The 12,951-nt window shown below is 43.9% G+C and overlaps 2 protein-coding genes across 4 annotated transcripts in view; one reads left to right on the top strand and one right to left on the bottom strand.

The window, feature by feature from the left end:
- Positions 1-1,742, top strand: part of fmn2a (formin 2a) — a 63,080-nt gene extending 61,338 nt beyond the window's left edge. For all 3 annotated transcript variants that reach the window (XM_079511694.1, XM_079511695.1, XM_079511693.1), the window contains 2 exons: positions 672-753; positions 1,028-1,742. In XM_079511694.1, coding sequence (XP_079367820.1) covers positions 672-753; positions 1,028-1,054 — 109 coding nt within the window. In that variant the 3' untranslated portion in view covers positions 1,055-1,742. The remainder of the gene's footprint in view (positions 1-671; positions 754-1,027) is intronic.
- Positions 1,743-3,550: 1,808 nt separating this feature from the next.
- Positions 3,551-12,668, bottom strand: LOC306931216 (gremlin-2-like). Its single transcript, XM_079512475.1, has 2 exons — positions 12,334-12,668; positions 3,551-5,062 (listed from the first exon to the last, which is right to left on the bottom strand). The coding sequence occupies exon 2, from the start codon at positions 5,059-5,061 to the stop codon at positions 4,480-4,482; it is 582 nt and encodes a 193-aa protein (XP_079368601.1). The 5' UTR covers position 5,062; positions 12,334-12,668; the 3' UTR covers positions 3,551-4,479.
- Between the last annotated feature and the right edge of the window lie 283 nt (positions 12,669-12,951).

Raw genomic sequence — 12,951 nt, 5'->3', positions numbered from 1 at the left:
AGCAAGTGATGAGACATAACTTCCTCATGTCCAAACACCACCAACACATGGCCAACGTCTGAGCCGTCTCACTGCTGTGTGTGTGTGTGTGTGTGTGTGTGTGTGTGTGTGTGTGTGTGTGTGTGTGTGTGTGTGTGTGTGTGTGTGTGTGTGTGTGTGTGTGTGTGTGTGTGTGTGTGTGTGTGTGTGTGTGTGTGTGTGTGTGTGTGTGTGTGTGTGTGTGTGTGTGTGTGTGTGTGTGTGTGTGTGTGTGTGTGTGTGTGTGTGTGTGTGTGTGTGTGTGTGTGTGTGTGTGTGTGTGTGTGTGTGAGAAAATGGATATCATTGAGAAAAATAAAGCACCACTTTATTGGCAAAACATGACAAGATTTCAACCCTCTAGGCCCTATAGGGATCTTCTTCGGGTCAATGTGTTACACCGGGGCTCCACCGGGCGCGTCAGCGTCAGCGTCGCGTCTCCGTCACCGTCAGGGAATGTTCCCTTTTTAATCAATGAAGGGTGGCTCCACTGCCCGCGTTGCGTGACATTAACGTGTGCATTAAAATTGAACCGGTGCGTTTTTTGACGCACGCGACGGAGACGCAACGCGTCCGCTGGAGCCCTGGCGTTAGTGTGTGCCTCCCATTATGGATGCTTGCTAAGTAACAGACTGGTGAAAATGTTCTTCCAGGGTCAAAATGGCAGAGGAGAGCTTCAAACAGGCGAGGGAGAAGGCCGCTTACAACGTCAAACCCAAACACGCAACTGGAATAGTACGTTTACACTCTTCTTTCTCTTATCCTCAACTCCTGTGTGTGCCTTAACTTTGTTTCTAGTGCTTACTGTTTTCCTACCACCCACAGCCCTGTCCCTTCTACTCGTTCTTGTTGAATCAACGCAAATCTCTTCCTCACCTCGCTGCCTCCATACCACACCGACACCTGTCAGTGTGTTAGAGAAACAAAATGCCTGGCTGTGTGTTAACATGTTAAGATGACTGACGGGGCTATAAATAACTCCAACCTGTCCTTGTTCTTTGCTCCACAGAAAGCCAAGTTGGGTCAAAAGATCTGAAGCAGAAGCTTTATCATCGCCATGTGCATTTGCACGAGCCAGAGAGGTTTCCCCTCAAATCTGACTGTGTCTCACCGGTAATATTTTACGGTGGCGTTTGTGGGTTTCGTTTTTAACTGCTTTGGGCCTGCTGTTTGTTGCTAGGTGGTCCTGAGAGGATATCTTTACTAGAATGTGATGGACAGGTGCAAAGCTTTTACATTCCACTATTTGATAGGACCCATGGACTTCTGGTCTTTACGAGTGCTCCTGAAAGACATCCGAAAGTTAGTTAGATTTAGGCGGGCTCAGTGCCAGAATAATGCTTGTTAAAATGTGAAATATGAAGTCATATCCAGCCTTTCCATACTATTTTATAAGCCATGGGCAGCCTGTATCCTTCTTTACTGCAATTTTCAAGTCCGGTTGCAGTAAAGTCAATCATGTTTTCCAAAAACTAAAAAGATGGACTCCTACCACACTCGTCCCCTGGCCTGTGCACCTCATTCTGTCCTACTGTACGTGAAGAGAAACACAAGCGTTTGCGTTTATTAACCCATAGATCAGCTGCCAGACAGCGAGTGCCTTAACCCATTTAGGCCTAGCCTCGATACCCAGGCTTTCATTTCGTAGGCCTGACATCGAAATTAAAAAAAAAGTATTCTGAAAGAATATATATTCAAAGATTTGTGCCGCATTTATTACGATTTTTCAACAATAGCAGACCTACAAGCTCATAGCGCGCCACCGAGTGGCGCGCTATGAGCTTGTAGATCTGCTATTTTTCAATAGCTAAAGCATAACATAATGCTTAGTTAAAACACCAAAAGGGGTTCCTGTACAGAACGGCTTAAAGCACAGTGAAGTCGTCGAGTGAGCCCTGTAAATAAAAAAAGATTAGCTTGAAACATTATTACAGTACCTGTAATGACATGAACCTGTCTTACTTCACAACATGCTGAATCATGACAAATGTTCTACAGCTGAGACAATCGTACAGGTACAGTAAGCCTCATCTAGCGGGATGATACTTAACGTATTTAAGAGCACAGTAGTAATTATAGATACTACCTATAATTAATTAAGTTTACAGAAACTGCTTAACATCCTTGTTGAGGCTCCGTATCCTTAAGTGGTGCAGCCACTCCAATGAACGGCAATGTGTGTCCCTATGTCTGTCTTCTGTTTAGGGTCCCTATTTCTGTATTTCAACAGTGTGATCTTACAGTGTGTCAATATTGTATTTGTTATTATGTTATGTTATGTTATATTATACGTAATCTCTTATGTAATTAGTTGCTGATCCCTTTCCTGTGAATGTGAGAACTGATGCTGATGTCCGTGTCCTCGGTGGTAATTTAACTCTGAGAGTGTACAAATGTAACCACACACCCGACAGGGTCTATCTGTTTGGTTACATTTGCATTATCATGGAGCAATACACAGTAAAAGCCAGAGTGTCAATTTACCTCTGAAGGTCCTTTTACACACACACACACACACACACACACACACACACACACACACACACACACACACACACACACACAAATAATCACTAATATTACACATGATAAAAGCAACATAGTTTCTAATATTATATGCGATAAAGCATATAACAGTTTTCATTTAGAACAAGGTTGATTAACTTTTCCGTGCTTCCACACTGTGAATATAAGGCAGCGTCAACCTGTATGAACGAGGCATCAACTATATTAATAGTTTTTTGATGCGAAATATTCGCTGGCGAGTATATCGCATTTCTTTATTTAGTCGCCGCATCTCCTTCGTGTAAAGGCCTGGAATATGTAAACGTGGACCCATAAATGCCTGTGACTTATAGGGATATTTCACTTTCACTTCATTTTATCACTTCATTTTATCACTTCATTTTATCATCAACTCAGGCTTTTGGGAGCACCCCGGGCAGTTGCTTGATTCAGTGTTTAGATATTTGATATTCATTTTATCAGACACTTCCTATACAAACCCATTGTATAACTTCAAACTCCATTTTAACCATATTATTTATAACCATTGAAAACACCTGTTCTTGGTTCTGGTGACTCATATTGTCCTTTCAATACGTGAGAGGGGCAGTATTATGTAACTATGAGTCATCAGAAGCAAGGAAGGACAGGTGTTTTCGATGAATCTATGAGTTTGAAGTTACAATGGGTTTGTATACTGTAGGATGGTGGCTGGGCGTGTCTGGTCAAATTAATATTAAACTTAAAAACTGTCTGGGGTGTTCCCAAAAGCCTGAGTAGATGATAAAATTACCCTTTTAAAAAGAATATATATATACTCTCCGGATTGTACTGTATCTCATGTGACTCCCATGTGCAATAACAACAGTTGAGTGTTTCTCAGTAAATGCCTTTAACCATGAAAATATACTATTTATTGAATAATAGAATAAAATAAATCTAAGCAACATGTTTTGTACGAATGTTTGTGAGGTGTCCAAACAGTACTGCCAGACATTACAAGAAATGCATGCACTCAAAACACCACTGAGTTTCATATGAAATAGATTTAATATACTTTTGACATACATACTCAAACACATATATTTTGCATTACCTCCTTTATATATAATCCAATACAATTTATTTACTGGCTAGTATATTTGTGGCAAATGTATATGGCCAATCTTTGTGTCTTTTCCTTATAACTTTCCCATGACATCAGATCTTTTGAGAAGCCATAGAAGGTAAGTCAAGTTGCAGGGCTAAAAGATAAAAAATTAAACCATAAGTAGTTTGCTTTTCCTTCAGATTATAACCTTGCTAGCTACTTGAGCGAGCCATCTAATAGGACCCAACCACAGACTGTTGTTTATCAAAACAGGGTCATTCTGGGGGATTTCACTCTTTGATTTCACCAGACTGTTTCAGGAATTGAAAAAATTGTTCACTTTTTCCAAGCACTAATCCATTACTTTTTGTGGCAGTAAAATGTTCAGGATGACTCTTGGATAACTCCTCTGAGTTCATCAAAGGATTTCAAGGAAGAAGCAGGAACTCAAATGACTGTTCCTGCACTGCTGACACAAACTATGAAACACAATTTTGTCTGCTTCGTGAGAAGAGGGAGGCAAAACTAAGCATGTCAACATTCCCTGCTTCCTCATCAGTCATCATCAGTGACTCCCAACATGCACTGTTCAATGTCCTTCCGCAATGTCTGTTGTCAATCATTGTCAGATCTCATAAAGTTGAGACATTTAGCCAGCATCACCACTGTATTGTGAAGCTCGCTCCAACATGGAAATCATTTTATTATGTGGCAGGCTGTCATGTGCGCAATGAAATCAATGTACATGAGGCCAATCTGTCCTTGGAGAATTAACGTGTGGACCATTTTGTCCATGTTCACCTGATCGCTTACTGTACGTCAAATCACAACAAAATCCTTCCAAGGGTCCCATTCAGAGTACGTTCTCACAGTTTCCCGTTGCCAGTCACGTCCACAGACATACATCGGCACTGTTTGACCCTCTGCACCTTGCGGTGCCTGAAGGGGGGCTGGAGGCCCGGACAGTCTAGCTGCACAGTGAGCTGTGTGACACGATGTGGCCTGCAGAAGGAGCAGGACTGAAAAGGCTCCTGGGCCTTGTTGTTGTGGCCTCTCCTGCTGCCGGAGCCCGAACCTCGATTTTGGCCATTGCCCAAGCTGGGGCCCATGTGGCGGGGTATGTAGAAGGAGTTGCACTGGCCGTAGCAGAAGCGATTAACCACGGTGCGACTGCGGCAGCCTTCCTCGCTGATGGTCTGGCGGAGTGGCTGAGTCTTGCACCAGTCCCTGCGGAGGTAGCGGCGCTCCGTCACCACCAGAGCCTCCCGGCTAGACGACAGCACCTCAGGCTTCCGTGGCAACAGCCGGTGGTGGCGTTCTGTGGACAGATTTCCCTTGGTTTTGTTTGGTGACGGAATCGATCCCTGCGGCCGGAGCTTATTCCTTGTCTCTGCGGCGATGCAGAACACCCCAGCCAATAGGACGGGGAGAGTGATTCTCCAAAACATCCTAGAGAAAGAAACACGTCACAACGTTACAAAAGATCTCAAATCAATCAGTGAAACATTCCTGTGAGGTTGTTTGTTTTAGTAAAGTCAGTGAAGGCACTTGAATTGTGTTGACACACGATTGTAGCAGTCTGGGTAAGATATAGTGAGTCTGTTCACAGCACTTATCAAGCCCCGAAGCTGCCATAGTCTAATTATGCGGGATCTCATGTTTACAAGTGTGCGTATGTGCATTCGTGTTGAACCGCCTTCACTTGTCTAGCCTCCCAGGCATCATTGAGGAAAGGAATCCATCACTGGGACCTCCATTTGTCAGCGTCTCTGTGTCATTACTTCTATTTGCTTTCTTCTCGGCTACGCAACTCTTCCAAAAATAAACAAAGCTCTGCCATCAAAGAACACACTTAAACACCCATAACGAGAAGGGGAAGTTGATTTTATTGGTCTTGTCGCCGGGTAAAATAATTAGGGCTTTGCTTACTCTAGTCATGAACTATGCCGCAGATATGTAAACAGGCATTAGAGAGGCCCATCTGCATGTTATTAGGGGCAGGGTTTGGGGAACTGTACCCTTTGGGAGTCCACTCTCCCTCTCTCTCTAGTTATATATTCTATGGAGCAAAGTGAACTGGGACTGACCCTTAATGTCCGAGGTTCAAGATAGCCACATGACTCATGAGAGATGTGGAGACCAAAACACTCGACATCATGTGCACTTCTGTACGTATGGCGAATGTTCAGGAGTGACCCCTGTTCACCCGCATGCAATGTGTGCACCGCCCACAAACCTTTTTGCTCGCCTCTCATGCACACATTCTCCAGTTATTCTAAGACATTGAAGTTGTCATTGTACAAGTTGTCTGTATAGCGTTGAGAAATGTGGTTTTCAGACTTTTCCAGGTCCCACTCCCACATGAATACAGAGAGTTGAGTATGTGTCCGAGTGTACACTGTCAGCGTTTGCGCCAACACATTTTTGACCATCACTCAAGCATCTTTTCAGCAGATGTTGCTTCTTGACAAATGTTGCATGACATCGACGTCCGCAAACCCTGACTGAGAGCTAAACTGCCTCAAGGCCATTGGCCGCTCCTGTTCACCGGCTCTTCTTTGCTGTGCGAAATTTTAACATCCTCTTTCTTCCTTTTGCTGGACCCAAAACGTGCGCTGACGTAGTACAAATGACTTTATCATGATCCACTTTGTTCTATGCCTTCCATTTTCGCAGCCCTTGACCCCCAGGGTCATGGCAGCTCTATCCCATTATGCAGGAGCGCTCAAAGTCTCTGCCTCAAGGAAACCATCCCAGCAGCACTCGCTGTAAGCTAGACACCAGCTGTTTTTATGGAGTTGCTTCATCTGAATAAGATGGGCTCTGAATTCTAAATAGACTTCCCCTGTGCTATTCCTCTATAGTAATGTAGCGTCTATAGTAATGTAGCCTGTAGCGTTGAGAAGATAGGTGAAGTGTACAAACTAATGGCTGGAACCGTATTTGAACTGTTTGCACACAGATTTATTTTCCATGGCTTTTGAAACGGAGAGAAACCCACACAGAACTCTTTTTTCCCCCTTGGTTACCAGAATTCAAGAGATCACATCTTCTGTTCTTGCATCAACTAAAGCCAAGTAATCAAGACTGAGTCTGTAGGTGAAGTTTTGGCGTTGTGCATTTTGGGACGAACAGAAGCTTGAGTCATTGACGAATGCATCTCAAAATCAACTCGGCAATTTGAGCACTGTAGGAGTCGGGATGGATTTTAGCCAAACATAACTATCCTGAAACATTTCAGATCATGAGGGAAAGCACAGAGCACACGTCTGCTCTGCACATACTTACATCCGCACACACACACAGATACAGATGCACACACACACCACACACAGGCAGAATAACTAAGTCTCAGACCCCACGCTGATGTCTTCCACCATTCATTGCCTCAGAGAGCAGTGACCCCACTCCATCTTACAGCGATCTACCCACCCTCTATAACACAGCCTCATTTGTCTTTCGCAGTAACCTCTTATTCGAGCCGATGACACTTTTAAATGGATGAAGGCCCTGGTCCAGGGCTCAGGCTTCCGTATATAGGCCCGAGGTTTCCTCTCTCTTTCTCCTGTTGCCCAGCCATTCACTGGTTAAAGAGGAGTGGACTCCGTCCACCAGCTCTGGTGAGTTACAAGGCCCTGGGGGATTTGCAGGGACGACCTGACCAAATGTGTACACAGCACATGACAGATGGCCTATACAGTCAGCAGCCCCGCTCCCTCTCCACTTCCAAACTCGGCCTAAGTATGATAGCGCCGACCCTGCCAAGCTATCCTCATCAATCTCTGTGGCAAGACAAATTGCGGTTTTTGGGGTCTGGGAGTGGGAGTCTTTGGTTGGGGTGGTGGTGGAGGTGGGTGGTTGAGGTGGGTGAGGGGTGGGAGAGTAGAGGAGGTTTCTGAGGGTATTGCTTGGTGTGAGGAGACAGGGCTGCGGGGGGGGGGGGGGGAGAGAATTGGGACAGGAGTCTAATGATAGTGTACAGGGTAAACCCAACTCCACCAGGACCTTTCCCTCCACTGTGGAACTTTCTCCTCTCTCTCTTACTGTGTGTGTGTGTGCGTGCGTGTGTGCGTGTGCGTGGTCGCTCGCTCGCTCTGCTTGCTTGTGTCACTCTGTCTCTTTGCCCGTCTATCTTTCCCTCTCTTTTATACTCGTCCTAAATTGTGCCGCGGTGGAGACGGAAGGAGACTGTGGTTTTTGCTTAATAATGCAGAGACAGAGCCGAACCAGGCCACGCTATCTCTGCATCTGCAAAACACTAATATTGTCCACAAACAGAACCACAAATGCTAGACAGGGGATGTGCTTCAGTTAACTGTGGCGGACCAATTGGTTCCAAACGTCAGAAAAGTATAAATAACAAAAAGTACCAGAAACAAATACTTGAGAGACTGCTGAGCTAGACAGAAATTTCTCTTGAGAATAATCATTATCATTGTGGATTTTCTTTGTTTTGCTCCTTACAGAATATGCTCCCATTAACATTGTATGTCTGGATAACAGATCCAGTATAACAAGAACAAGTCATGTGGTTGTTGTTCTTTGCATGTGAGCTGAAATCAAAACAGGCAACGCAGCTCTCGTCTGTCTAATGTTTTACTGCGGTAATACAGTTAGTCAATAATTGTACCATTTTTAAGCTTCCAAATATGCCCACATACAGTATGTACTACTAGAGGGCCCTTTAAAAAAAAAAAAAAAGTAAACCTATTCCCATCATCATGTCATCAAAGGCAGGTTAAAACAAACAAAACCTGATGCCTCAATTATAGGTGCGTCAGAAAGTCTCATAGGCAGGCTGGTAAGTGCAGTTAATTACAGTCAAACTGCATTTAATTCACCGTGCAGCTCAAAGCTCATTCTTGCGCACGCACACACACTCACACACGCACACGCACACGCACACACCCTTCACATATCCACACACACACACACACACACACACACACACACACGCGTGCGTGCGCTATAGGAACAGGGAGAAAAAGGGATGGGGGGGAGAGAGAGACCTTAAATGAAAGTAGAGGTTTGATTCACATTGTGAGAGAGGCCGACAATGTTTTCACTTGGAGCCAATTACACAGAGACCAACCATGTCATTATCTGTATTTGTGGCTCGTATTTTCCCAAACTGTGCCCTCTACTGCTGGCTCATTAATAGTGGGGGTGGGGGGGCTCAATTTGGGGGCTTTGCTGTGTAAACGTATCTTCTGCCAACATCGCCAGGAGGCTGTTTAGCATTGTTTGGACAGCCATTTGTCACCACAATTCATCTTGATAATGGCTGTATACTCCAGATACAATACAGTATTTTCTGAACTAGGCACTGGCAAGGATAAAGGCTTTGAAGCCCCTTTGCTTCTACAGAATAGGTGAATGAGACCATCAGAGTTTCTTATCTGGGTCCTGCATGAGCTCACAAGGTGACTTTGTATATTTTCTTTACACAGGAAAACCCTAATTGTTTTAATTAACTCTTAGAGGTCCATACTATGCTCTCAGAGTATGAAGTATTTATACAATATTGTATTGTATTATAACCCAATGGGGGAAGGACATTAATAAATAAAGTGAGATTCACTAAAGCCTAAGTATAGATACATTTCAGTAAAAACTTGGATCATTTTTTTGCTGAAGAGAAACATTGTAGGAGCACAATGTTTTTTGCATTGGTTTGTATCTAATGAAGTGGCTGACATTTCAGAACAGGAGTCATAGCACTTCCTCTGCGCCTCTGGGGTGACCAAAATGTCAGCCACTGAAGTGCAAAAGTATCAGTGCAAAAGTATCCTTTTTCAATTCTGTCGTGACGTTTTTGTCTTTGCGCGCTCCTGCTCATTTTGTGTGAACGGTCATCTTACGTTTTCACCGCAATATATTTCTGTCAATGGGGATATTGAGGAGGAGACATTAATGGCCATGGAAAAAACCTTTCCATGTCATGTCAGCTCTTCCTGGATGCGACACCTACCCCGGCTAAAGTTTATAACACCATTGACATTTCTCTGGGGTTAACCCATTTTGACCTGAGATCAGATTCTAAAAAATGTCTTCTACGATTGTTCAAAAATAGCAGATCTACAAGCTCGTAGCGCGCCACTCGGTGGTGCGCTACGAGCTTGTAGATCTGCTATTTTTCAATAGCTAAAGCATAACATGATGCTAACACCAAAAGGGGTTCCCGCCCAAAATGGGTTAACCCTGGCATCCATATTCTGGGCATGTCATAGTCAAGCATTGGATGAAAACAGGCAAACATTCTAGTAAATGAGCAGATCTACAAGCTCACAACTCACCATGTTGCAACATGTTGTAACCTTGTAGATCAGGTATTTTTCACAGAAGAGATTTAGTATAGCTAGATGGAACAAAGGCGGAGGCAAACCCCTAGGGGACCTCGACTCGGACATTGAAGTATATAGGCCAGGTAATACATTTAGGAAATTATTATTTGTAAGCATTTTTGGCTAGGAAATCAACCACAAGGATACTGCATTTTAACAACAGAGAATGTGTGTTGAATTGAAGTGTTGAATTCATTTGATGGTTGATTTCAGCTCTTTTACTCAAACTGAGCAGCATATTGGACTGAGAAACCATCTTTAAACATATGTCCTACCGGTATGTACAGTACGTCACATGGCGTGGCGACACATTGTGACCATGCATGGAGATCTGCTATTGTCTCTATTCTTGAACATTTTGAAAATGTTTGCCCCAAAACAGGGATGTCAGGTTGAAAGTGGTTAACTATCTGTCTAATTGCCACGACCCATGTTTGAGAAACCCTGCTGTTGGTGGTTTAGAATAGATTAGAACACTGTTTCCCAAACAGTGGGTCGGGACCCATTTGTGGGTCGTGGGTCTTTTTTTTTTATGGGAAGTAAATATCCCTTTTATTATAATTTTTTTCATTACCTATTTTATCTTTTTAATTATTTAACTGTCATGAATTTAAAACAAATTCAGACATTCATTTTTCAAAAATAATTTCATAAATGAAAAAAAAAATCGAAGAAATTCCATACATTTAAAAACAAATGTTTAAGAAGTAGTGAAAATAGCCGCTCTACAAGCCCACAAGCTTGTGAGCTTGTAGATCTGCTATTTTCACTAGTTGGGTCCCCCGGGAGACATATCAGATTTCTCTTCTGGGTCTCGGGCTAAACATTTTTGGGAACCGAACCACTGCTTTAGAATAGAGCAGCGTTCTGTGGAGTCACTGAAGGAACCGTTATGTGTCAGCTCTCCAAATCCTCTTTGACATCAGTGCAGAGTGGCCTGTACAAGGTGGCGCAGTCACCAGCGCTGTAAGACGGATCAGGAAGGCAAGCTTCCCTTTATTCACCACGCACGCGCACACACACACACACACACACACACACACACACACACACACACACACACACACACACACACACACACACACACACACACACACACACACACACACACACACACACACACACACAATGCTTCGCTTTGTGGCACGTTGTGAGCTTGTATAGCTCGGCTATTTTCGGCAAAGATTTGATGCAGAGGGGGACAATGAGGGGGGCCAAGTATAGACCCCCTGGGCAACTCCAGTCAATGTAATATAGGTTTAAGTTGATAACTAGGCTACAAATGTACCCAAAATGGACCTGTGAGTGAAATTACAACTGAGTTTCCTGTGAAGAGGGCATCCTGTACAGTTGGGTGCCACCGATATTGTCCCTTATCATTTGACCCATTTAGGCCTGACCTCAAAATTTAAAAAAATCCTTCTAAATCCTCCAGTTTTCTGAAATAAATATTTTCACGATTTTTCAAAAATAGCAGACCTACAAGCTCGTAGCGCGCCACTCGGTGGCGCGCTATGAGCTTGTAGATCTGCCATTTTTCAATAGCTAAATTATAACAATGTTTAAAACACCAAAAGGGGTTCCTGCCCAAAATGGGTTAACTGTCCTTTTGCGCAGATCACGCAAACCTCAGCAAAAAGAAAAGGACAATATCGATGGCCTCCAACTGTACATCTCTGATACCGATTTGCTTAGCACATCACATAGTAATCTCTTAACTGCTCTGTCGTGGTGTTTCCTCTACAGCTGAAATTGCTCGTACTCTCACTGAGGCTTACAACACACCATCAACACTCACTTATTCCTCCCGCTCCCATCGCTAATTCCCACAAGCCCTCGTTCACTCCCTAATTATAGTAATTTGGTGGACGCGTTCATCCACAGCTCCTCACTGTACCTCGAAGGCTTACATTTCTTAGTATGGGTGGCCCAAGTGGGAATCGACTCCACAGCGATGACAGTTTTTTTTTTTTGTGAACTGCATGCTGTATGTACAGCAACTATTATACAGTAACTCCTTCAGTCATTTAGTTCCATTCTCACTTTTAGTCACTCGCTCAATCTCAGTGTTGTCTGATCACTCATTTAGTCACTGCTCACTTTGTCACCACGTTTCACTGAATCCTGTGGAATCACATTATTCACAAGGATTCTGATGGACTGCACTTAGTGGACTGGATTTCCAAGGGCTCTATACTATACTAGGCCCCCTAGGATAAGTGGTTAATGGCTTACAGTGTGAGCTTGTAGATGGGCTACTTTTGTTAGAAGACGGATGCTATAGGGTTCAAGTGGTTATAGTTCTCACTGGGAGTAACCTTCACATATCCATTCATAAAAAAAACTGCTGACATTGAAAGTGTGGTACTACTGTACCTTGTGTCAGTGTGTCGGGTTATAGTAAGGCTCTGAAGCTGCAGTCAGGAGCTGATGTCCGCCCTCACTGGTCCCTGCGACCGCATCCAGGCTGTGGTTTCCATGACAACATTGTCTGTAGTATCCCGAGTTTCGTCCTTGTTTTTGCTGCTGTTGTTGCTGCTGCTGCTTTGTTTCTCCAATCAGGACTCGGTCTTAATGAGTCAGATATCCTTCTTACTGATTGCTCTTTTGTCTTTCTCCCTCCGTGTCGTCTTTCATCCGACTGTATGACACAGTAGTCAGAGTGATCCCTGTATCCTTGACTGTGTGGAGAGTCCGCCTGGCTGCGGTCCTGTTTGAGAGCGTGTGTGAGAGTCTCACTGGAGTGCCTGCCTTAGTTTTGAAATCCCTCGTCTGTTCCCTCCTCAAGACTGGGAGGCTTTCTCCTATTGGCCCTGATCGTTGTGTGAATCAAACCGAGCTTCACCTCTCTCTCCTCTCTGTCATGACTTTCTATCATATGTTTGCCTTACTCCCCTCCCACTCCAAAGTGAGGTTGTTTCCCCTCACACACCTCACTTTTTTTAAAACAAACTTTCTCCTTTTTCTTCCACGTTGACTATTTTTTTACCTCTC

The sequence above is a fragment of the Electrona antarctica genome, assembly GCF_951216825.1.
Source record: "Electrona antarctica genome assembly, chromosome: 10".
Classification (NCBI taxonomy): domain Eukaryota; kingdom Metazoa; phylum Chordata; class Actinopteri; order Myctophiformes; family Myctophidae; genus Electrona; species Electrona antarctica.
This window is presented reverse-complemented; position numbering and strand designations above follow the sequence as displayed.

Coding starts and splice junctions, on each gene's coding strand:
- LOC306931216 (XM_079512475.1), bottom strand. CDS start 5,061: ATGTTTTGGAGAATCACTCTCCCCGTCCTATTGGCTGGGGTGTTCTGC.